This window comes from Larus michahellis, chromosome 1 (genome assembly GCF_964199755.1).
Source record: "Larus michahellis chromosome 1, bLarMic1.1, whole genome shotgun sequence".
Taxonomy (NCBI): Eukaryota; Metazoa; Chordata; class Aves; order Charadriiformes; family Laridae; genus Larus; species Larus michahellis.
Window position 1 is genome coordinate 39,989,030 of NC_133896.1, and position 27,104 is coordinate 40,016,133.

Here is a 27,104-nt window from a genome sequence, read left to right on the forward strand (position 1 = left end):
AATATTTCATAATCCGAAGGTGATTTTTTCAGGCTACTCAACGGATACTTATACATACATATTAAAAAAAAAAAAGATATGCAAACATGTGGGTTTATTAAAATAGGCAAAATTAATAAGAAATATAATAGCAAATAGTTTAACCCATTGTCAAATTGTGTTATTTATTAAATTTGGTGATGACTCAATTATTTCTCTATCTGTGTAAAATAAAAAATACGGAGAACTGTTCACACATAGGAGCATTAAAAATATTTGTTCTTACTTAGCACTTTGCTTGCCATACTTTATAAACAATGTATGATGATCCCAGTGGAAGTGAGTCCATGGTTGGGCCCACTGAAGGGGACAGCAATGAGCTGTGTGTTGGCTTCCACATATGATGAATCCCTCCTGGGATCCAAGAGGTTCTCATACCACCACAATGAGGGCTAGCTGAGTAAATACAGAGAACATCCTCAAAGGTACAATTTACGAGTCTGAATTTAGCACTTGTCCTGCTGATCTCACCATTTAGTAATACTCTGCACTGTAGATTTTTATGTATAGAGGCCAGATATTTGTTAAATTCCAACAAAGCATTAAGAAGCCTAAAAGCTGTTAATGCACAGTGCGCGCTCTGCACACAGGGAAGCATCATGATTTGTAAAACCCAGTTAAAAGACAAGCCTGCATGTTTTACAATTTCTGTAGAACAAAGCGCTGACACTGACAATTCAGCTGCTTTACACTGAGCACTGTTGATGATCACAATCATCACTTAAACTACTTCCTACTTCACACTCTGAAGGACACTTCCACATCATCTACAGATGCAGGCTAAGCTTTCTGCTTTTGGACTTTTTAAACTACAAATGACCACCTATGGACAAAGAGGTGCCTACCCTGTAACTTTAAAAAAGAGGACTCGTTTTGGCTGTCTGATATGGTCACTACAGGCAAAGGCACTTTGGATCGTCCTTGACACCTTACGCTAAACCTGAATGGTCTGATAGATAGCAATGGCTGAATTTGAAATACTGAATTCCTAGTTTTCATAAATCTGCCACTCTGTCACATGTAAAGTGGGATGAAAAACAATGTGTGCTGCTTGTTAGCCTTTTAGATTGCACATACTCCATGTATCAGCAGGTCAAGGCAAAATTTGAGACAGTGTCCATTTACATGGTCTAAACAGCAGCACACATAAGATGTAGGTTGGACCTGGGTGGGGACAGAAAGGGAAATGCCTGCAAAAAAGACCAGGGAGTTCAAGGCGTTTGCTAGTCTTTACCTCTTCCCTAACTCCAGATCAGCTATATCCAAACTATTCCTGACAGACGCTTGTGTAAAACCTTAATGGATGAAAACTACCAAGCTTCCCCAAGCAATGCACTCCAGGATGTAGTGACCCTTCTGATAACTAAGTTCCTAATGAGTCAGCCAAATCACCCTTTCAAAAAAACCTGCTTCATTTCCCATCCGCAGTGGAGAAAGTATTATCTTCTTCCTTACCACAGCCTTTGAAAACTTTCCATGTTTGAGAACTATCATGTTTCTCCTTTTTTCTCTTCTTTTCTTTGTCATAAATAAACCAAATTATTCCATGCCTTCTCTATCTCAGATTACTCTTGCATCTCCTCCCTACTGTAACTTGCTCCCATTTTCCACAAGAGACCACATAGCATGAGAAAGACACAACACTATAACCAAATAACTACCAGAGCCAAGTCAAATGCAGACCTTAGAGATCATATATCCTCATTTATACATCCCAGGACAAGAACTGTAATTTTCGCAACAACGTGATGTTACTCATTTACTTCAGTGTGTGCTCTGCGGTACTGCTGGAACCTTTCCTGCGGAACGGTTGCTTTGCCATGTATTTCCTACATTGTATTGATGCACACAATTAGAGTTCTTGTCCCTGCTGAGCAGCATTCTTGTTACTTCCCATCTTTTCTCCAGCACCTTAAGAATATTGTAAGTTCTGATACTGTCCTCCATGATGTTTGCAATTCCCAATGCCATCTACGCATTCCAAATAATTAAAATATTGTGCAGTACCAGGACAAGGACTGACAGCATTTTCTATACCCTTCCAGTTAAACAGTCAGTAATGACTAAAATACCTGCTTTTCTAAAGTAAAAAGTTTGAGTAAAAGTTATTACTTCTAGAGTTACCCTGCTATTTTCGAATGAGATGGCACGGAGAAATGGAGATGACTAGGAAGTAAAAGTTACACAAAGCAACAATTTTTTGTGAGAGAAAAAATGCTTTTCAAATCTTAGGGAGACTTTAAAAGCTTAAATAAGACTTTGTTATAAATGTGATCGTTTATTAATATCTTCAGTTTAAACATTCTTTCCATCTTAAGGTTGGAAGTGGGAAATCCATCTAGGTTAAAGAAAACTAAATGTATTTGAAAGCAAAATATCTTAAAAGACTCCAAGATACTATGTGTTCATAAATGCTGAGAATGCCACAGGAATCAGTAAACCCTTATATGTACGCACCACAGAAGAAATATATAATTCAGAGAAGGAAAACATGTGAGATACAACAATGGAAAAAAAAATGCAAAAATTACCCTATGAAAGCCAGTGGTGGTGGAGTGTTGTTCATCTTCTGTGTGACCCTTGCACATCTCATATTCAGCATATTAGAAGTATTCCTAATGCCCTTAAACCTGGCCACGGACCTCATACAATGTGAATGGCAAAATTATTAAAAAATATAATCACTCCTTCGTGTACTTACTAGTGATTTCAGTTTAAAATTTGTATATTCTATACATCAATACTGACACACACTCTAACAACTGTGCATTGACAATATTTTATCAATTGTTGTTGATTGTGGTGTTGTTTTTACTATCCAATAAAACTGAAATACAGGCAGCTAATGCGACTTCAGGGATCTTGGGACCTTAGTAAGAAGGTTGAGAAGTCATCACTCGCGTCACTGCACAGTTACTCTGCAGATTTAAGAGACCATTATTTATTTCTTCAGCTTCCTTCTAGTTACATTCTTCAGTTGGACGCAAAATACACCAAGAAATGGGGGTCTTGAAAATTTGGCTTCACAGCATTGTGGACGTGACCAACTCTTACCTTGTAGCTGAGTTTTTAATAGCTTTAAGAAAACACCTCTCATAAAGAATGTGTGACTCTACCCTTCAGACAGAGAAAAGCATGAAGTAAAGAAAAGCAAAAAAAAGGTAAAAAGGAAACTTACCATTAAACAAGTTACTAGAATGACAAAGATGCTGAGAAATATGACAACCGCGTAAAATCCTTCTTTGCTCCAGATTTTGTCTGCTTCACGCTGGCCTTGCAAAACATTTTTCTTTTTTTAAGCAATAAAACAGAAAGAGGAAGAGAAAAAAAGTTACACAGCAGCGTGCGCAGATTAAATAGCTCTCGTCAGACATTAATCACCCTCCTCAGCTTTGTCACAGTTCACATTCCACAGTCTATGGCACTCTGAACGCTGCTATTTGCATACCCACCTCGGCTACGCACCCCGCCTGCACACTGTGTGTCCCTAAAGTGCGACACAGGGGTCCTAACGCTACGTGAGATGATCCGAGACCTTCTCAGTGGCTGCTGAGATAACCCTCCAGCAGGAGCCATGGGCCGGTTTGAAGGTAAGCAAACAAGACCCGAGGTCTTTCTTGGAAACCACCTGGCTCAGCAGGCAAAAGGGCAGCGCTCTCGCGTGGGCTGAGGGAACCGCTCGCCCTGCCTCTTTCTCCCCAGGGCTTATCTCCCGCCCCAGCACCCCACGCACCAGCCTCGGGACTATTTACACTTGACACGGGAGCGAAGAGCAGGTGAGGCGCCGATTTGCCTTCGTGAGCCGGGAAGCCCCGACGCCGTCACCTTTAGAGTACACGCACACATACATGTGCGTACATAACACATTCTGATTATGCTGAAAGTAATCTCATTATCTGTCTATCTATAATTCTGATTATGCTTAAAGTAATCTCGTTATCGTTGGGTTCCTGCTGATAGTACATTTCTAAAACAGCTGTGCACACTGAAATTTCTAGAACTCCTGGGGAACTCCTGGGGTTTATGAAATAATAATAATTGTACAAGCATTGATTTTTGGCTTTATTGCAGTGTGGGGACTTGTTTGGGGTACTAAATTACCAGAATTTCACTATGTTTCCAAACAGAGATCTGACAGTAGAAACAGGGTTACACGTACTCTCAGTCTATCTGCTATATGCTATTTAGAGTAAGGTATGTCATCTTGTGTTTCTGTGACCGCAGTTCAGTAGACATTGCTCTCCCAATTTTCAGCTACTTGCTTTTCTTTTCTTAATTGTGTATTTTCAGTACAGTTTGCAGACTGAGTAAAAATGACTTTCTTAAATTCTGGTTTCCACTGTAAATGTTCAAGGTCTTGGCGTTTCCCTTTCGCTGAAATTCCCTAATGGCTTTAATTAAACTTTTCGTTTAACGAGTGAGTTGTCTTCCCATCTCAAGGTGGTCTTTTTTCCTCTTTGGGGACATTGTGTAAGAGAACTGGGAGTTTTCCACAGAGGAAAGATTTCCGCCATTTAAAGATGAGCAGCTGCCCACAGGAGCTGTGTAACTGCAGGGACCCTGTAGCACTTTACACGCCCCAAAGGCTGATTAACCAGCGATTAGCCTGCCCTTTTGAACAGTTAATATATCAAGCAGACTCCTTGGGTGCATCAGCCTCCCAAACATAGAAAGTCCTGATGACGTTGAATTCATGTGGAAAGGCTTGCTGAGGAGGAGGAGAGCACGGCCTGAGGAAGAGAGGGCAAGCTGACAGAAACCTGCTGCATGTTGGATCCCGATATAGTTTTCACGGTCCTCCTTTCAGCACAGGCTTGTGGGCTGCTTGCTTTGAAAAGGGCCAGGACAACGCAGATAAAAGTCAGTGCGGATGCGAGACGATTCACAGATCATACTGCCACAAAAATACAAACATTTAGAGAAGTCTTTGGTAGCATGGTTAATTTACAGAGACTTCCTGAAAAAATTGCATGTGTATGACTAGGAGTTGACTGCTTTAGAACTGAAAGCACAATAAAGAAGAGTTTTCTTTGCAAGTCGTAGCCCTAGGGACCAGAATGGTTCCCATTCTGCTACACTATAGAAACAGACGTTGTAAAATTAGTGTGTGTGTGTGTAATCACGCAGTGTTTCATGATCTGGGCTTAAAAGGATTGCAGGTAGTGACAGTTTAACAAGGTTTCTAAGTGCCAGTCTTGCATTTAGTGAGCAACTTAAAAACCAGGGCTTTCAAAGATAAGTTGGAAAACTTGCCAAATATTTCTGCAAAAAATTGTTCCTGGACGTATTCAAACAGCATTGCCACTCTAACGGGGTGCAGCTCTCCCCGCAATCTGCTACCTCAGCACAGCAAGGTTATTCTGCTGTGCTCACAGCACAGGGCTCGGGTCCCAATACTGGCTCCAAGCCCAAATCTGCAGCTGCTCCACACTCGGGACTGCTCCTGTTGAGCTCCATGGGAATCCCACAGCGACAGCAGCAGCTGCAGCTCTGGCCCATTAGCTATAAACCAAGTGTTTGACCCTGGGTGGGTTACCTGATGGCTTTCCGGTGTTTCAGGTGTCTCAGGAGGAAATCTAGATAAAAAGCAGGAGTTGAAGGAGAATTGGCCGTGCTGACCTTTTGTAAGTGACTATATGGGGTTTTTTTCTTCACTGAAAGAACAAAAAAAGTAGACGAAGAGCTAATAGGATTTTTTGACTCAATGGGTGAGACTTCAACTAACTGTAATTCATTAGTGTCACAAAACTTTTAAAATATTTTACAATAGACTTTGTATACATAACTGAGTCTAAGAGAATTAATCTCTATGATGTCTGTCTAATGGTACGTATGTTCAGGATATGTCTTTCCCTGATTTGTCTTTCTAAGGATAAAGTTCAAAGAATATCAACAAATGCTTTAAAAAGGGTAAAAAAATGTATGCCACAACTTAGACATAACTGACACACCATTTTGAGACACTTTAGTAGTACCTTCACCTAAGCAAAGAAATCTTTGCCCTGGATCTAACTTCAGGACAGCAGTTTAAGCTGCTCCCTAGTGACAGAAGAGGCTGTGACCTACAGTCACTGAGTCATCTCACGCCCACCATGATAAGGAATTGCTTTCTGAAAGGACAGTGCTGCCCATTCAGAACTTTGTTCCTCAGTCTGTGAGAACTGATAAGAGGGACGGCAACTGCCATATTCACTACAAATTGTTGACGCCCAGGAAACAAGCCCGCAGGATGGCCAAATGCTAGAGAAAAAAGCAAAAAAGAGAGGAGTTCTGTCCACGACCATGGGCAATGAGCCTCCTGCATGGAGGAACATCAGTCAATTGATTTTCTCACTCATTCTCAATTCTCTCACTTCGTTGGGAACCTTTTCCTGCCTGAGAATCCACTAACACTTTTGTATAGTTTTTGAGGAGTGGGAATGTACCACTGCCATCAGAGAGCAGGAAGATAAACTCAAACTAAGCTACAAAAAGCCACAACTGATAAAGGCGGGGGAATACCAGAGCAGGTAGGATGGCAGGGGAGTTCCAGTAGCTCAGGCACCATCAGGTCCCAGAGCAAACCTGGCTGCAGGGAGGAAGGCTCATCATCATGTACATCATCAAGAGCATCAGCCCCCAGTGTTTGATTCCATTCCCTAAGGAGTCTCCACAGTCAGGTGAGTCATTCAGGCACAATTAGCCAGGTTAATTTAAACAGTTTAAATTCAGCATAATTCAAGGTGGGGAAGAATCAATATATTGTTAATCCCATTCTTTCGCTAACCTTACTGAAGAGTGCCTGCACAGGTATCTGCTTTGCTCTGAACTGGAACAAATGTGTTCAGAAAAATCATTTTTTATAAACTTTTTTTTTTAATTAAAAAAGACATTAAAAATCCACTCTGGCCGTTCTGGTCTTATTATGGAAAACTAGTGGATTATTTCTACAAACAAGTAAAATGAGCAGCCCGCTCATAATAACAAGAGACGTTGACCTGAAATAGTCACTGTAAAATCTGTGACTGAAAGATCCTGCCAAGGTATCAGGAGCTGCCAGGAAAGGTAAGTCTTCACTGGAAAATAGCTGAATTTGTAGATTGGGTCAGTTAACCCCATTTAGTTCCTTGGGCTGAAACACTAATGAAAGCATGGCACGCTGTAGTTCTGAGCTCAGAGGAAAGCTTACAGGGAGCTGGGGATCAAACTTAAGATGAAAAAGGGTTCACTGAAGTTCACCCTGAGTTGCTTTGTTTTTTTCTGCTGTTTTAACTATGTTAGCTAAGGCAGGTTAGGAAAGTCTGCCAAGAAATCACTTCCACCCCCGGTGAAAACATGCAGGAACATGGGTGACCTTTCAGACTCCAGGACACAGGATAATAGCCACTTAGCATCTCCCATGACAAAGCCTCCCCAAAGGCTCTACCTTACACGCATGTGCAATAAAATGTTGTGATTTCACGCCAAATCTGGCAGGCCTGCAGGGCTCCTGTCTCTGTTGCGGTGGGTGCTCTGGGTGCGCCCGTGCAGGTGTAACGCCACGTCTGCCTTGCCTGATCACAGGAGCACGTCCTTGTGCTCTGCTTTGTTCCCGGGTGCCTCTGTCGGTCTAGGTATTTGTAATTTCTAAGCTATCGGTTTTGATCACTTGTCCTTACAATGACTTACAGTTTCTGTATGCTTTAAGTGCATGATTGCTTCCTTTGATTTCTTCTCTAAGAAGTTAATATCACACGCTTCAAAGGCAACCAAGAGAAGCCTTGTGCAAGGAGGCTGTAATGCTACATTTTGGGATTGCATAATTTTGGCATGAACTCTGGAAATTTCTCCTTTAGTGCTATATTTCCCAGCTGGCAGTAAGCGTATCTCTCAAACAACAGTAACCCTTATTTTACGTACTGTAACTTCAGTTATTTTTGTCATTCTAAACCACTTCAAGTTCTCTTCTACTCTACTAAACTCTGAAATCCAGTACTATTTTCTTCTTTTCTCTGAGCACAAGTTAAAGACACTAGGAAGTCAGGATTCCCACAACATAGTAACATGGACTGCTCCATGGAAGTCTGCTCCTGGCCCTGACACACATCATGGAGCAGAACACAATCCTAAATTCCACTTCAGACACAAACTTTACACCATAATGAAAGAGCAAATGCTACAACTACAGTGGGCCATTGGAAGAGAAAGGACATATGGAAGGTATTGCTATTTCCCTGGATCCCTGAAACGGCAACAACTCCATTAAATTAAACTTTCACATTCCCACAGGTGCATATCCCATTCTACACCAGGCAGCAAAGGACTCTAGTGGTTCCTACAGCAAAGGCATACAGGGAATCTGCTCTTTCGGTTGTTGCAGAGTAAGAAACTAGGACATGAATTTTCAGATGGACAATTTAATTGAAAATAGATCATCAGTGATTAATGCATCAGCAGATGTGAACTAGAAAATTATTACTGGAATGAATGGAAATGTAGTCCCAGTCACCTATATCCACTGAGACTTTTGCTGTTCACGGTATCGCACGAGCTGAGACTTTAAGCAGAGACCTTCAGTTTTCCACGTGGGTTTTCCTACATACTCTTGGTAAAGTTTCTTAGGACAGGGGAATCTCCCCCACCACTAACCCTCTACAGCTGGGGGTCTAGTTTAAGCTAAGACTTCAACTCAAAGACTTAGAAAAAGTCAACTAAGCAATCTCAGGAGAGGTATGTCAGAGGTGGGATGAACTGCCTGCTGAACATATCTTTCTTTCTGTTTACTTTAGAGAGAGTCAGTAGACTTTCAAGCCTTAGGCAGCTCATACCGAAATAGGCAGCTAAAAAAGGAGACAAATTCCAGCCCTAACACCTCTGTGTCAGCCACCCACCTTGAAAGATGCGGATAATGCTTCCATTCTGCACTGATACCCTGATAGTGCACATACGATACTGGTTGTGAAGCATTCAGACTTTCTGGTGGAAAAGTGTACAATTTATTAGCTCATGATTTAATTAGGATTAAGGAATACACACACACAATGGGTAAAATAATGTTTCAAAGCTATGCAAAGCTTTGTATAACTGTATCTTCCTTCAAAGGTTTGCCTGTTTTGATTTTCTTTGCTGTTACTTTGCTTGGCACAATTTGTTCTTAGAGCAAGCTGAGAGAAGAGTAAACAACTGGTTAGTAGCTGAGCAACTGAAGATTATATGTTGTTGTCTTTTAGCTGGTGTTTTCTGTAAAGTCTTACACATGTAAACAATTTATTGAGATCCAAAAGGAATACCTATTAGGGAAAAGCTGCATGATTTTTTCAGGATCAGGGCCTTAGCTATATAATCTGCTAGCAACTGAAATGTTAAAAATAATCTCTTGTTTCTCCAACAGTATTAGGAGTTTGAGCCTGCAAAACTTTCATTCTAATATCATTTTCTAAATGATTCTGGTTGTCTACTTATTTTTTTTTCCAGAGAGAAAATTCAAAAATCTGAGCACTCCAGATTATTGAAATGTATCTAATTCAAGATGAGATCTTGAGTTCAGCGCTGCGTTTTTTTCCAGCATCTCCTCATAGCTTGGTGACATTTCTGCATTCATCTATTATTCATGTATGTTCTTGTCCAATGTCTACCTGAAGTGTTATTTGTAACTGATGTGCTTGGAACAGATAATTGCATCTATCACAACCGTCAGACTCATATGCTTCAGTAACAAAGGGAATTCCGACCTAAAGGAAGCTTAGCTCAGGTGGCTGATGGGCAATATAAAGACCTGATAAGACGTTTGGACAGCACTGCTTGGCTTCGTTTTGTATTAGAACAGCTAAAACATGAGAATCCACTCAGTTTCATAGTGGCAGGCTGCTGTAGTAGAGCATGTAAAATTGCATTAAACTGGCCTTGGTTTTATATTTCATTTTTTGTACCAAAGGCATCTTCCAGATTCTTAAACAGAGTTAGAATCTCTTCTAATCAGTAGAAATACAGGTCAACATAACAGCCAGTACTAACTCAGCAGTGGCTCAAACATAGGTTTGGATGTAAAAAAACCAGGAACTCTTTACCCATACGGGGAAACAGCTCATCAGAACCTCTTCTTTTCTTCCACCTTTTTGGACATAGACATCTCCTCTGTCAAAATGGGAGATTCTGTGGAAAATGCTGATTCTTGATAACACGTTTGAAGTTATTTGGAGCTCACACTGAATTCTGAGGGTCTTTACATGTAGGTAAGGGCTTCTAAGACACTACATAAAATGCAATGTGATGTGACCGCATCTATGAGCTCAGTGATTTACTTTCCTAAAGGCTTTAAGGCCTTCACTCTTTTTCATTTGCCTTGCGTAGCTTAAGTGGTCAGCCCAGAATTAGATGTCCATCTCACTGGTAATGTCTGGGACACTGTGGAGATGGCAGTGCAGTCTCTGCTTTGAAATAGATTTTTTTTTCCCCCCAAAATGGATGTAGTCATACAAATAATAGCTACAAGTTTTATTTTTGCCCTCTTTTTGGAGCAGGTAAACAAAATAAATCTCTCACTTCTCCTGAGAACAGAAAGAAGCAAGGGTACAACGTACAAATTCAGTTTTTCAAAATCATGCCAGACACAAGTTACATCGGTAGCAATGCTCACACCTGACATCTGCATTTCATTTATCTCTACTGAAATTGTTATACCTGCCAACCTGCAATAATAGACCAAAAAGTCCTTGGTCCCTCTTCCTTTAAGGCAACTGATGCATGCTTAGGATCTAAACTCTGATTTCAATGGTAGCACAGCTGCATGAGGAGAACCTGGATATTAATGCTTGAATAGCCTAATGAAGCACTATTAAAGTAATTTAACAGGGCTAGCTGTATAATTGCCTTATAGCAGAATGCCATCTTAGCTTACACATTTCCTGCCTCGTGCTTGAAAACCTCAGCCTGAAAACTATCAGGGATGCAATAACTGCCTAATCTGTAACAAACTACAGGTCAGAACATTGATAACCAACCTCAGGGGAGACCTCTGTTATTCCGAACTGGGATAAACTCTGATGCAAAATGTTGATATTAAGGGAACGCAGTACTTCTTCAGATGGGAGTGCCTCAGAAACTCCTGGCTTTCTGTTCAGTGGGGACACAAACAGTTCCACACAGTTCTTCTTCCCCTAGGAAAATAAAAAAAAATGCAGAATCATAGGAAGGGTTGGAGATTAGATAATCTCTGCTGTCTACAGATTGTAACTATAAATCCAAAAACAAGAGTATGGAATATAAAGGCTTCAACCTGCTTTGTAAGGAGAGTATACCTATTCCCTGACTTCTTAAATCCCAGTTGACTGTTCAAGACAATACAAATACCATACGTGGGCACGTGTGCTTCATCTCTCTCATTATTGACAAGGTACCATCTTCCTGAGTCTAGCACCATTAAACAAGACAGGTCAATGTAACATGGTGACGGGAGGAGGCACGGGATGGGGTCAAGGGCAAAGTGCCAACAGGAGTTTTAGCAGATAGTTCATCTGATCTGAGCTGAAACGCAGCCCTGGTTTAGAAGGTGGTCCTTAAACAGGAATGCTTAGTATAATGCTGTGGTATTTCAGCGCTACTTTCTTAACCCTTGTCAAGACATAGCAGACACATACCACAATGAAGTATAAAGTCCTTTTCATCAACTGCAATGCAACTGCTTAAAATGGCACAACAAAATGAAAGGACCAGAAACGTTTTTTTTACATTTAGCAGGTAAATTGAGAATGCCTACTCTCCCCTCTATTAATTCCTGCCTTGGTGTCTTTGATGTAGTCCTGGTAGCCCAAGGGGTGCTGTATTAGAGATGTCAATGATGCTCACTCTGTCTCAAGGGAGCAAAAGGAGAGACTTGTTCCTCTGCTAGTGATAGACTAGAACAGTGCTGATGTCTGGACAGGGTGGGGAAACCCTGGGTTTCCCAGGGCTATGGCCAACTTAGCCGAGGCTGTAATGTAGAGTCCAGACCTAGGGGGTTCCACACACACAAGGTAAACATGAAGCAACTACCCGCCTTGCTGCCTGAGCAGGCAAAAACCTCACCAGTCTGTTTATTTGCTATTCATCGTTATGGGATGGGAGAGAACAGTTCAAACCGTCATAATCCTGATTTCCCCTGCCTCCTTCCCCTCACCTTGAATGTGCGTCATAATCTTTACTGAAGTGAAGAGAGACATCTTTTGCTATTCTTAAAATATCTAGTTTTGCATTCAGAAGTAGAGCTGCACAGAAAGGGATGCTTTCAAACATGTTTACCCTTGTCATGTTTTAGGCCCTCCGTGGTCTCACATGTGCTGCCGGTTCATCTGCTCGGTAAGATTGGAAAGTACATTGGCTAGCGGTGGGACTGGGCGTTTTTCAGTGGGACTATTCAGATCAGCAGGGTAACAAGGAGTGAAAACAGACCCACAGGTCTGGAGCATCAGTTCAAGGCAGAGACTTTTGTCAAGCTGAAGAAGCTGATTTGAGGCTGCGGTCCTACTTGGTCTCTGACATGGGTAGGTGGCTGGTTCTGGGTGTAGGTGGCAGGCACAAGGCAAGGCTTGGTGCGGATGCGGCATTCCCAGTGCTTCGTGCCTCCTCTCTTTAGGAGTTCCTCTGCCCATTAAAAGGCCTTTATGGGAGGAGGATTTACTGGAAAGGTTAAGGTGACACTGGAAATGCCCAGTTAACATTTCCTGGCACACTATGTGTTGTTACATGTAACAGGCTAGCAGGCCCTCTGCTCTCCCTGTGCCCAACCACATCCTGGCTGCTGGGCTCCTGATCACTTCTGAGAGCTGCTCACTTGGGAGGGAGTCAGCTTACCTCACTTCAGCCATCTAAACTACCTCCAAAGTCAACGGAGAGAGACTGGCATCTCTAGAGAATGATTCAATCCATCCTAAAATAATCGGGCTCTCAATGCCTCTCCTCCTCCAGTTACCCTTCTCTGTATTACTTTTCCAGGGAGCCTCGATGAGTAGCTTAGACGAGGCTGAAGTGAGGTGAGATGAATTTTGATGTGCCCTGCTTGCTTGCCAACACTCTGCATGAGAGGAGCTGTCTCATGTTAGAAGGATGCAGAGTGGGAATAATGCCTCCTAAGAAATATTTTTCTTCCTTGCGAATTCTGACTGCATGTAACTTCTAGAGCAAATAGGGCAAAAGTTTGCTTTCTTGTATCACTTAAATATTAACTCATAGCAGACTTTTACAGATGTTGAGAAGACTAATTAATTAACGGTACCTATGTATTCTGAGCTATATTCATGTGCAAAATGACATCACCTCTTCCCTTAGAACACAAATGAGAGGACAAAGGGAAAAGCTATGGAGTCAGTAGGAAGAGAAATGGCATATTTCTTCTGATCAGTTACATAATTTCCGCACAGCATAGTAAGAAAGCTACTAAGTGACTTACTTTGCTGAAATACACAACGCAAATTTTGGAACATTTCTTCTTGTGCTTTTCTCTTGAATATGTCTTTCAACCTTTCATTCTGGTTAATGCAGGGGACAAAGGAGATTTAGCATCACTTGTCACGAATGAGTGACATCCCTGGCGAACATGAAAAGGGCTGCATTGCGTTCCTGTTGATATTTTCCACTGTACTTCTTGTGTGATCCTTTCTCACAGAGGCATTATTTGAAGGAGTTTTATAATCCTTTTTGATGTATATAATCCTATCAAGCTATCAAGGCAGGAAATATTTTTATGCTGAACCTGTCAGGTTTCTTCCCTAATATTCAACCTGCATGTAGAATAAAAGAAAATAACTTTTCTTCCCTCTGCAATGCAAGTTGAATGCCAGCAATACACATGTGATGTTGGGTTTTTTTGCTTCATGGTAAAACTGTCATAAAAAGACAACAGTGTTAATAATGTATGCTCTTAACCATACACAGAAAACCATACAATGACAATTGCTTTTAAAAAGTCTTTGTTGGTAGAAGCAAATTTGTCGTCATCTTTTGCAAATATGATATCATAGTCTACAAGATCATTTCTGAGCACAGACTATTATAGATGAATAGCAAAACATGAATATTAATTGTGAGAAGTCATTTAATTTACTAATGGAAAGTCTGAGGATAAATTGTGAAGATGCCTTTGAAAGGCAGAATCACATGTATTTTTTGAGCAATATTCAACCTTTGAGAAAAAAAAACACGGATAAGTGTTTCTTAATGAATGTCAGGTAGAACTGCATTGGAATGAAAACTGAAGGATAAGCAATCTGCTTATGAATAGGACACAAAAGAGATTTATCTGACAATTTTTCTCTAGACTGTAACTGACAATGGTTTCCTTTCAAAAGAAAATTTAAAGCATTTTGTAATGGAGATCTATTTTTCTGTAGTGCAGTTACAAAAAGTATCGGAAAAAAGTATTTTTCTGTCCTATTTTATTGCACTTTTCCATAGTGACAGGAAAATAAATTTAAGAGAATGCAAAATAAACAGGCACATTTTATTATAGACAGCCCTTTGGTACTTACAATGAGTCTGTTGATATGAACTTGCTGAGGTAACAGTCCCAGTGCTGCTGCCACTCCTTGGCGAAATATCCGAAGTAATGTGATATTCAGCTTGTTTACATCCATTTGCAGTGTCTGAAAAACAAAACCAGTTCAAATGAACTCCGTGTTCAACACATTCAGTTCGCAAGATGACTGATCTCTGGGACTCTTCGGTAATTGTTTCTTTCCCAGAACGATAATTCGTGCAATCTACTTACATCGCAACAAAGAATAAGTCCAAAGGAAAATTTAAGATTCTTAAATGCTGCTCGTTAGCAAAGTACCACCTTTACTCAACTACATTCAAAATAGGTTCCAGGCGGTTTTGGCTAAATTCCTTGGACAAGTCACAGCGTTCAAGAGAGCACAATTACTACATTAAAAATGAAAGTCAAGCATTAAACTTCAATTCACTTTTAAAAAATTAGATGTTGGATTTACACAATGAAGATTTGCTTTGAATATTATCTTAGCATTTCTCCCTGCAGGTGAAGAATGAGTCATACATAGTGAAATTATACAATTTTAATTTTGATTAGCGGTTTCTGAGATCAAAAAAGAAACATTCTGGAAACATTCCACATGCTTGAATTTCCTAAAACTTCCTCATGTGAGTCAGAGAACACTATAATTCTCAGCAGAGATCAACTATATCACTGAAGCATTTTCTTTCTCTGTGTTTGAAGCACAGTGAAATTTAAATGTTTCCTCAAGTTCAAATCCTTCCCGTGAAGTCAGTGGAATTTTACGCAGAAAACAACTTCGGTTCAAATTTTTAGTTTCCAAAAAGATCCAGATATGGGGTCTTCATGTGACGCCTGGTGGCCTATACTCCCTTGTGGTACTTTGGGGTCCCTTTCTTTGTTCCTATATCCCCTTTGCACACAATATGTAGGAGAGAAGAGAGGGAAGTGGAGTATGCCAGATGGTCCCAGAAGGCTTCCAATGTTTCTGGCACCTTCTGACTTAGGAAGTTAGTAAGTTCTGACTGACCCAGTTGACTTGAGCTGAAAAAGATTTTTTATTTTATACTTCCTATTTAGAGCTATAGGGCAGCTTGCGGCTCTGAAGAGCCAAGCAAATATTCTTCCCTCCTAAACAGAGCTGCATAAAGAGAACTAAACAGCCATGGGTCAGACATCACATTGGGAATACGGTTATGGTCTAGAAAGAAAGGCAACTTTTTTCTCAAAGAAAAAACAGCATCACACGTTTTGACTGTTGTTCTTTATTTATCAGTTTTTACAAGTTAGGATGTAAAACCATAAAATTTTTGCTTTCCTTTTCCACTGTCAATTTGATTTTTCCGTCAGTACTGAGTGTTTTTCTTTTTTTTTTCTTTTTTTTTACACTAGTGGGATTGCCAGGTCTTGATGCATCAACTGAGATCTGCTCTTATCACATGGTTGAGCTTTAATTCAGCTGGAAGTATTATAGGATTTTTCAACTTAAATTACCCTTGCTACCCTGGCATTTTCAAAATGCAAAATCTTCTTCTCTTTGCTTCTTCTTGAATTAGACAGACATCGTGAGTGGTTACAAAACTGCTCCAGCTTTGTCATTGAAACAGAGAAATGTCTTGAGAGGGGAGATATGGAGATCTAACAGACCTTAGCACCATTTCTTCTGTTCCCTAGACTGGCTCACTCTGGCCACAGCACACCTGGGCGATACAGCAGATGAGAACTGGTTTGGAGCTGTGAAGCCATCACTACACTGAAAGTCGACAGCCTGGTCTGAGGATCCTGGGTAAATGAGAAAGGGAGCTGTTGTTGAAATAGGAAGGCTGTCGTGAGGGTCCCTAGAGATCCATCGGGATGGTATAAAGAGCATGAAACTGCTTGTCTAAGTCAGTGACCCTGAGTTATGGGGATAATGCTAACCATTGTTACTGAGCAAAATTAGCAGGCATAAAATCAAAATACATTCACTTAAACATACTTTAGCCAGGGATCAGATCACATTAATAGAGATGTTGTTAAATAGTGTGTTAAGAACTCACTGATAAAGACACAGAAATGAAACGGACAGAAAAAATATCTGTCTTCAGATGAAATAGAAGATCTTAAAGAGCCTATAAAGAGGTAATAAATTCTTGCAGATTTAGTATGCTGGGATTGCGGTTCATCATATCCAGGGACAATAAAATGTGGTGAAGCTCCATTATCTTCAGGGGTCACATTTTCTTCTACCAGGTCTGAATTTGGTCCACCGTGTCCTATAACAAATATTCATAAAAGGCTTCACAGTGTGCGTGTGTCTCTGTAACAGCTGTATTGTCTTTGGTGTTTCCGGAGGAAGCCTGAAGACCACAGCACGCACTCTGTCAGTCTGGCGTCAGCCTCCTTAGAAGGCTCACCTGGCCTTGCAGCTGGAGATTTCAGGACCCTTTTAGGAAACCTCCTAGAGTGGGTGGGAAGAAATTTGTCCCCAAGCCACATCTCAGGGTTCTTCTTGTGCAGCGATAAATTCTTTTTTTTGTGGCTATTCATCAAAAAAGCCCCAAGAAGTGTCTGAGGAAGAAATAGCTACATTTTTTATAAGAACTGTGCCTTGCTGTCCATTGAAGGGATCTGCTTCTCAATTGCTGGTGTTAGTGTGAAGGCAATTAAAACAAAAAATAAGTAAGAGTAACACCAGGCAGCACAAGAGAGTGCATTTGGCTCTTCCCACCAAAAAGAAAGTTAGCAATCCAGAATCTGCCAGTTTAAGAATGGGATTTCTAACTCAATCAGTGAAATAAATGCTCAATGGGATCCCAAGAGCACCTGCTTTAGAGTGAGCAGCACATCAGAAATGTGCTCTGTGCTCTCTATTACCCCCTTGTTTGTACTGGATTCATAAAAGCATAAAGCAGGAGTGGAGCAGACTGGAGACGCTTCAGTATCCTGTGGCCAACTGTGGATGCTTATGGAAAATGATAGGAATAGGGCAAGATTATACTCTTTTCCCAAGTTTCTTCTGACAAGATCCAGGCTAATTTATGCCTACTTAGCACAAAGAGGCAATGGGTCTCCTAAATTACATGAATGTTATCATACGATAACCCATACTGACACTATCAATGTCTGGGATGAAGGTAACACTTGGGGGCATTATGTTCTCAACTCTGGCCTGTGCCCTACTGGAGGTGACTGAAATTTAAGTCGGACATGAGGGTCTGGTACAAAATTGTCTTTCTGCAAATTCCTAACTATGGTAATTTTTGTTGAGAAAAGTTAGTCAATGAGAAAAAAAAAAAACACAAAAAAAAAACAAAGGAAAAAGAAAGAAGAAAGATAGAGAAGAGAAAGAAAAAATAGTCGTGACTATTCCTACCAGTAGAAAATTTCTAAAACATTATTGAAATTGTACTATTTTAATATTCATGTGCCATTCTGATGGCATGCCTACATACTGTGTTGACTATAGTCCATAAACTTAAGAGAGTGATAATGGATGAACTACAAATGCAACAATACCTGTACATTAGACAAACAATATAAACTGTCATTAAGAGAATCACTCCTAGAATGGAAACCTGTCCAGCCATTTACAGTTTATAATTACACAGACAAAATCATTATGTATTCAAACACCCTCTGCAATAAAATGTGAAATTAACCCCTGTAAAGTAAATCCATAGCAATAAATAAAACAAAGCATTAGCATAGATACACAAGTTATGTCTTACTGTGTTCCTCTAGTTGCTCCTTTTGCTTTGGAAAAGAAAGGGCTGAAGCATCCCAGTTAGACAGTGCTAACCATTTACCCTTTGCTCATCTGCAGTGTTTATCATGGATTGCAACCTACTCCCCAAGGAGTTTACAATTTTGAATCCGCTACCGCTGTTAGCAATACTGACTTGTTGAGCCTAGAGGCGAACACCCTGGACGACTCATTTCCCTGAGCAATTACCAACCTGGATATTGCAACTGTAGCGACAGTTTCTAGGTTTGTCTGATCCAAGCAAAACAGGTAGTTTGAAGGGAAGGAGTTTTCTGCTGGTAGTAGAAAATTTGGGAAGACAGAGTTCCAGAAAAGGAAAGTCATCACAGAAAAACACCAAAGACTATTCACAACTGAGATCCTATGGGGCCTTCATGATAAAGATTTTCATGTTAAATAAAAAAAAATCAAACAACATGAAAGGATGAATGTATAACACAGTTTCTGAAATAATATTTTTAGGATATTAGAATAAATTATAATTTGGAAAGTCAAGTTCTGCCTCTCAAGAAAAATTGAGATGCCTCCCTTTCTTATCTTTCCCTTATCCTTTCTGCAGTGAGCCTCAAATATACCATTCCTTTCCTATACAATGGTTATTTCCCTCTAAACTCCTCCTGACACTACCACCAAGGGTGTTTTCTCAAACCTCCAGCTAACCTGAATATACAGGAAGAAAAATAATCAAGGATGAAGAAGGTTAAAGGTTGAAGTATAAGTCTTCACAATACTTTTATGAACAAAGACTAAAAGTCAATCAGCAAATTATACGTACTAGGAATTTTACATACTTAAGGGCCATTGGGTAGCAAGTTCTATTTTGTGCTAAAACCAAAGACAGGCAACTCTAAAAAATAAAAATAATCACCCCTATTTACTCAGGCCAAACAAAAGAGAAAGCTCAGACAAGCTTGAAAAGACTCAGAGATGTCTTACCTGCCTATGCTCCACTTATTTATTTATCTTTTAGGAAAGTCATCAAAGATGTTATAAAATGCTTTTTGTGCTAAAGGGACTTTGGCACTGGGCTGTGGGTCCCTCCACCTGAGCACCCTGCTCTACCACCTGCAGAGTGGCAGTGTCTACAGTCAATTAGTGTCTCCGTGTTTCATCGTGCCACCCTCATCAGACAGCCTCAGCCGTGCAACAAAAAAAGGATGTACCTGTCAGGAGCGAAGGTGAAAGTGTTGGAGTTCTATATGTACAGCTTGGGTGTAGGACTACAAAATATCTGGCAACAAATTGTGAAAATACCACATTTTTCCTTTTCTTCCCCTAAAACACATTAGATTTGCCTTCCTGTTGCCATGCAATGACTTGAGGTTTGCAGCTGAGGTTAGCCCCCTTGGCTGGTTCAGGTGGCCTAACACACATCCACAGAAGATTTTGGATTTTATAATATTCTATGTCTCATGGCTCACAGCAGGTTTAGCATCTCATGTAGTCCAACAATTCCATGGGAGACAGCGTGTCCTCAGCTTCCGATGCAGGTCAGCATTATGCAACTAGAACAAAGCATTTTGCCATGATGAGCCACTGAAGGCACTTCGTCCTAAATCAAACCAGTGTCTGCTATTTTCTTCAAGAGGAGAAACCTGCTCTTCTATGAAGTCCACATTAAACTTTGAATTATGTCTGTAAACCAAGATAAAATTCTCATGAGTAAAAAATCAATTATTCTTGGTGATTAATTAAAGGAGTTTCATGTTTCTGTGTATTACCAGTTGCCTGCAGTGACCTACTCAACCTTTCATACATAATATATTTCAGCTAAAACACAATGTGACTAGAAATATAAATCTTGGGACATTTACATACTTCTAAGGTCAGAGAGCGATTACTGAAAAATTGTGAGGGAGAGTCTTGGCTATTCTACAAAAGTGTAGTGAAAATCACCTGAAATAGTAGAAAAACTACAGGCATATGTTTCAATTTACAAGGACCAGTGAAAAGCATTGAGAAATGCTCTGGACCTGGAACATGCTTCTGTTTAAGTCACCCATTTTCTAATGAGGAGACACCAAGTCTGCAGAATACTGCCAAACAGTTCCACATTTCACATGTAGCCTGTGAAAATTTAAGTGTGCTTGTCCAAAGAGTATTTGGGTGATGAGGAAAAGAACTCTAAATTTGTGCTGTATAAACATTAAGAAAAAGTGATAGGAATGGGATACTTGGATTGCTTCAGTCCTGCTAAATCCAGGGAAGTTTTGTATATTTGGATGCTGCTTTTCAAGATGTGACATTGCACAACTTCACTCACATTTTTGCTAGAAAAGAAAACCCCACACCTTTTATGCAAAATCTTTGTTTAAAGTAAGCATAGTATTTCCTCGATTTATGCATTTCTCATATAGCATTAAAGAACAATTTTGACTCTTGATCAATTTTTCATGAAAGCATATGCATTTAAATATTTATGCATCTTACGAGCTCTCTGAGAGAAATCAAAGACGCAAGTAACACTAATGGGAACTGTAGGGTTAATCTAATTAGTTAAGGCCTCTGTATGGTCTCCCCCCATACTGATTTTTAAGTGAACGTTCATTAAAATATGAGAAAATCAAAATTTATAAAAGGAAGCAGTCTTTCACACACTTCAATTAATCCACAGCCCTTTTTACCACAGGAAGTTGCTGAGGCCAAAAAACAGAACAAGAGGCAGAAAAAGGGATGAATGCTTAGACGGATGTTGAAAGTCACTAATGTACCTGAAAACCGTACAGAAGAGATACTACAAACCTTGTCATACAGTTGAAGCCAAGCCTTGAATTACCAGAAACCAAGACGAACCCTAGTGCAATGAAAAGATAAGTTTGTCAGTCTGCTATTGAAAGGATTGAGTGATGGCCATCGTCCTGGACTAGATACTGGGTTTCATGCAAGTCCTGTTTGCGCATGTACGTACCAACTAAGGATGATCCTAGAGATTGCTGCATCACAGAGGATGAAGAGGCCATACCAGGTGTTGAGGTGAGACCAGGGCACTCCGCTGGCATCCACAGTTCAGACAGGCAAAGCTACTCTGGAGGTGGGTGGGCGATATGACTAAACGGATTTGTCTCAGCTATGTGACAGATTTACACTTATTTTTTTCAGGGAGAAGAACTAATTTCTCAAATGAGATCAGCTGATTTGGGGCTGATTTGAACAATTCTGTAGGAAGCACCAACACAAGAGTGAGAAACGCTCCATCTGTGAGGTCTGGCTTTTGTCCAAGATTCCCTCACTGAGCTTTTACATGCACTTGGGCAGTGAGTCAGTCAGCTATAGAAAGACTCTATGACCTTCATGGATGATTAAAGTGTATGAGAATGCATTCAGCCTATTAAGGATAAGGTTTGTTAATGCCTGTCTTCAAGAGGCACACTTTGATTTCTATGAGTCCTATGTTTTGCATTAATCTCTGGGCTTGCCAGTCTCCTAGGAAAGATAAGGGTCAGCTCTTTCAGTGTCATTTGACACCATTGTGTCACAAGATAATGTAGACTTACTGATCACATCTAATGAGAAAACACAGAATAGTCTTCTATCCTTCTTCTGAAGGAAATCTCAGAAGGTAGTTCATTTCATTCTCCTGGCTTCTGGGTCATTCCTGTATCACAACATGGTGGGGTGACAGTCTGAGAGTGTGGGTTAGACTGTCCTCTCAAGGCTCATTGTACGTATTTCTCCTTTTCCTTTACCTCTTTCCTATGGTATCCTTAATGCATTAATCATGTATTATATATTTTGGAAGTCAGAAAGCATTTATAGCTTCCAAACACCTAATGTGCTATAGATTGTATGAGACTACCATCCCACAGCCCCACCTCAGTAGGGGAATAACCTTATACAGAGCCCACTATAGTTAACAGGACTTTTTCTGAGTCAGAGGGTTGTAGAATCCCATATCCTAACTGTCCATGGGATGCATGCTTGTTATAGCTGAGGGGGTGTAAGATAGAGGAAGGAGAGGTTATCTATTGTCCATGAAACACAAGTTCAACGCAGACTTGTCATTAAATAATACCAGTCCCAGGAGGTCTCTGTACTGTGGGACCCCTTGGGAAGGGAGAAGGAGAGGGGCAGGAGGCTGCAGTAGTTCTGTTGGACTTCATGGCTGATTTTTGAGAGCTTCTTTGGGACAGAGGGAACTTTCTGCTTCACCGTCTTGTGGAACTTAAGTACTTAGTGACGGAAGGAGACAATTTTCTCCTGCATATGGAAGTATATTATTCCTTTTTAAAAAACTGATTGCAATGATACTATGTCTATTTTAAAGAGTCCTAAGCTGGGAACATTTGCACTTTGATTACGAGAAGGGATGAAAGGCTGAAACTTTGCTGTGCCTCTGGCCTCAGCAATTCTGCCACAGTTAATCTGCCACGGTTCTAGGTCTATAAAATGGGGACAATAGTATTTGACTGTTTCACAGGATTTTAGTAAGAAGATGGGGGACAGATATATAGGATGGAACTTTTCAAGTTCTTTCACAGATAATTTTAACGTTCCCCCAAAAGTTAATTCCTGTCTTTTTTTAATTTGATGCTGCATTTCTTCAAGGACTGGGATTTACTTCATCACAAAGTATTTCAGTTTCCTTAAAATAAGAGCTAAAGTTCACATCAAAGCTCTGATAGTTTTCTAGGCTCTTTCCTTCCTCCATCCACCTCTCCGTCCCCTCCTCCCTTATGGTAGACAGTTGAAAAGGGTAAGATGATGGAAAAGCACAAGACAATACAGAGAGGTGGAAACACAAGGAGAGCTGGAAGAGCTCAGCTGAACATGATTTCAACCTTTTTGTTCTTTGAGGGTCATGTATAATGAGCTCCATAAAATTGTCCTATTTGTCCTTATTCAATATTAGCAAAAAAATTATTCCTTCCATTACAAAAGAAATGCATGCTGCTATCATATCCGGTACAACTTTTGTGCACAGCATGATTGTACCAGTCACATCCTATTTCATCACCCCAAAGCCAGCTGTAATCCTCAGAGCAAACAGACCCTTTTGAGCCTGTTCAGCACAGCGCTTTATAAGTCATGTGTTTCTTCTGTCCAATTATTAAATTTCTAGGTAGAGACAGCATGAAGCTCAAAATGCCAACGAACCAGGATTGTTTCTCCTTGCTCCCTTTGTAAAACCCTCATTTCAGCTAGCTTTATGTTTCAAACAATTCTTAGTTACTGAACTTTAAATTCCGGTTACGACTTTGTAAAGTGGTCCTCAATACATCAAAATGCCTTCAAGAAAAATTACAGACAAAAAAAACCACCCCAAAATCATCCTTTTCTTTTTATCTTCAGAATTTTAAATTTACTTTATACAGACATATGTATATATGTGTGTGTATGTATGTATGTAACCTTACAAACTAATGAAGAACAAAACTAGAAACCTAAGACAATACAGCAACTTCCACATCTTTCAGGAACTCCCACTGACTTGCTCTCCTTAGTAACCTTTCTCTGTGCTTTGAAAATTAAAGTAGGATTTCAGTACTGCTGTCGTCTATCTTTCACATGCATTTATTTTCAGAGACAATTTTTATTGCTAGTTTCATATGAGTAAAATCTGCCTGAACACACACAATGGGAATGCTGTAGAAAGAGGCAAACGCTTTCCTTTTTTTCACATAATCATAGCTCCCTGCAGTTCCTGGGCGCATGAAGAAGAAAATTTGAAATACATCTGAAAAAAAAAAAAGTCTTAAAATACATTTGGCTCAACCGGAATCAGGTTATTTATGTGGAAGACCGATCTTGTGTGATTCCTGATTGCAGCCTGTGTCTGCATTATTTGTCCACCACAGCCAAGGCTTTCAAAGTAAGAAGCGATTCTTATACCTCGGCTCTTGAGAGATCAGGTTCCTGTTTTCAGGAAACAAATGTTCACCAACAAGGGCTCTTTAGTGTGACACAATTCACCAGTATGATTTGGATCTTCATCTGCTTTCAACCTTTTGGCCTACTGAAGTTTTTTATAGCTATTATCATCCATAATCACAAATTATTGGAATAAAACCTGTATCACTGACTTCCCCCTGCTTAATTTAGGACTCCAAATCCATATAAACCAAGTGCAGACAATACAATGCACCCTTGTAATTTCTGCCTTATGTTCTTTTAACTATTATGAACTTGAAACAAAGTTAGCAAAATCCTTGGGGACCTGTGTTTTTTCTTAGACAAAACTTGCACGACTTTGGGTTTTATCCTGTCATGGATTCATGTGACTAGATATGTGCCTCAAAGTTTTATCAAAACCATTAATGATTGGTTTGATTTGACAATGATTGGTAATGATTTGACAGGATGAGAGAGTTGGGGTTGTTCAGCCTGGAGAAGAGAAGGCTCCAGGGACACCTTATGGGAGCCTTCTAGTACCTAAAGGGGGCCTACGGGAAGGATGGGGAGGGACTCTTTAACAGGGAGTGTAGCAATGGGACAAAGGGTAATGGTTTTAAACTAAAAGAGGGTGGATTTAGATTAGATATTAGGAAGAAACTCTTTACCGTGAGGGTGGTGAGACACTGGAACAGGTTGCCCAGAGAAGCTGTGGATGCCCCCCCATCCCTGGAAGTGTTCGAGATCAGGCTGGATGGGGCTTTGAGCAGCCTGGTCTAGTTGGAGGTGTCTCTGCCCATGGCAGGGGGTTGGAAATGGGTGATCTTTAAGGTCCCTTCCAACCTAAACCATTCTATGATTCTATGATTGTTTGTGAATCCTATAAGCTCAGAAACTGGAAAGCAGGTGAAAAGATAATATCATGATTTTGGCAACTGTCTCAGGATCTTTGACCTCCTGAAGCTGCTAATACTGACGGTATTTCAGAGACTATGAAGTACAAATTCCCCTTCTCCTAAGCAGCTGGACAGATGAAAGATTTTCCTCTTCTGTCTAGTACTGAAGAGAGAAGGCACAGCTTAAGGGAAAACACTAATACGAAATCTCACCAAAGATTTAAGGAGTGTTTTACCTCAATGATTGCTGTTAAGGTTAATAACAATATTGTAATTTTGACCAGCAGCTCAAGATTTGGGTTTCTGTCTTTGGAAACGTGACACACATACTGTGTACCAAATGTCCTAATGCAGAGAAAGTTTTCAGATTCAGCCATTAGAGAAGAAGTTTTTGAAAATGGCTTTCTTTAGAGATGACTCCACTTGGGAGGTCAAAGATGAAGAAGCTGTGCTGCTTTGTAATATAGGATATTAATGCTCTAAAATGACTTGGAGGCAAAGCCTAATTCATGGATCTTCAATTTCTCTCTTTCATGTTTAGGATCAGAAGAGTATTCTGTGTTCATTTTTTTCAAACAGGCAACACAGCTGTCAAAGCCTACCTCAGATGTTTAGAATGAGAAAAATGCATTTTTCCCCCTTTCATACTCAGAATTGATCACCCTTAAAAGAGAATATTAAAAACTGTTTGCATGCAGTTCTCATTCTCATACATACACAAAAGCAAAATAATTCATCAATCTTTCAGTGAGAAATAGCAATTGCAAATTTGGAGGGTGAGGTTTCCATTTCCTTTTTTTTTTTCTTTCTTATTTTTTAACAATATTCTTTAAACATACAAGAAGTAATCTTCCAGATTTCCCCAAGTGACCACAAACAGTGGCATTTGTGTTTGGGAGGTACTGCTCCTCTGTATGAACGCAGCGAGTGCATCTTTATGCACATCTCCTGGCTCTTTCCTGAACTCTGGAAACCCATGAGATTCCCAGTCATTCTGGGGCTGCTGCTCTGTGCAGGCTGGAAGAGAGTTTGGGAAGAAATACTCAACTTCTCAGAAACCGAGTGTATGGTTCCAATCCAGCGCAATATCTGTGTTATACCTGTCATATCAAAACACAAGTCCTGCAAATGATGTCAAGAAGGCTCGCAGACTTCATAAAAAAACCAAGACACCTACTTTATTTGCCAGAAAAGAGACACAGCGATAGCATCTATGCCTGTTAATAAAAGGCTGTATGCCTTCTATCTCAGCTGGTATACGGCTAAAACTCAGAACATAAATTTATCAGTGGAAGTGTGTCTACTTAAATGAGTTCAGAAGTTAAGTGTAAAAGCAAAACAAACCAAAAAGCTAAAAAGCCTCAAGAAAAGTGGAGGAGCATGATTTAAATTTGTATATTTATATGTTATACTTTTTTGACAGCATAGTGCAGAGAAAGACAGGAATTTCATTGGAGACTGTGGTTATTGTCTGACTTTTATACACGATGTCTAACACGACCAACTGATTTTTAGCTTATTTTGAGAAAATATCTCAATGATCTATCATTTACAACATCTTGTTCCATTTAGCCATGATAAGACAGAAATCCATTTTGCAAAGTGTCCCAACCAGCAAATGCTTCTGAGAAGAAAATCCACTGACATTATCCCACTGAAATTCATATGACTACTTGGGAGACACAGGCTGTCCCCGCGGCAGCGCTGCACCCAGCTGAACACAGACATGCCTGGCCTGCGTGACTACTGCTTAGCTCGCAGGGGCAAACTAAATGAACCCCATCAGTGCCGGACTAAACATATACCATAGTCTCAAAGATGCAGATGTGAATTTACTGGAGAGGTTGAAAGAGCTATATCTCCCACACTACTCTCACTTTTCAATTCCTTGCTGCGTTTTCCCTTCTCTTTACACAGTGCTGGCAAATCACATATTATGGACTGCTCTCATGTCCCATCTCTCACTCATCCAAAGACAGAGAAGCCACACTATTGTGCAGCAGTTGAATCTGTATATTATATCCATTCACCGCCTCTCTTGTCAGCCCTGCACAGCACAGCCACAATCACACAACTCAACACAAGGGCATAGTCCCACCACATGACCCAGCAGGATGGCCAGAGGCGTACAGCAAAGGGCCTCAGCCCCGTT

General features: G+C 40.3%; 1 protein-coding gene across 2 annotated transcripts in view; it reads right to left on the reverse strand.

Annotated features, from left to right (window-relative positions):
* PTPRR (protein tyrosine phosphatase receptor type R) overlaps positions 1-27,104 on the reverse strand; it is a 156,482-nt gene that overhangs the window by 64,868 nt on the left and 64,510 nt on the right. For both annotated transcript variants that reach the window (XM_074573229.1, XM_074573239.1), the window contains 3 exons: positions 14,499-14,612; positions 10,998-11,153; positions 3,218-3,328 (listed from right to left, as the gene is read on the reverse strand). In XM_074573229.1, the coding sequence (XP_074429330.1) occupies positions 3,218-3,328; positions 10,998-11,153; positions 14,499-14,612 (381 nt within the window). The remainder of the gene's footprint in view (positions 1-3,217; positions 3,329-10,997; positions 11,154-14,498; positions 14,613-27,104) is intronic.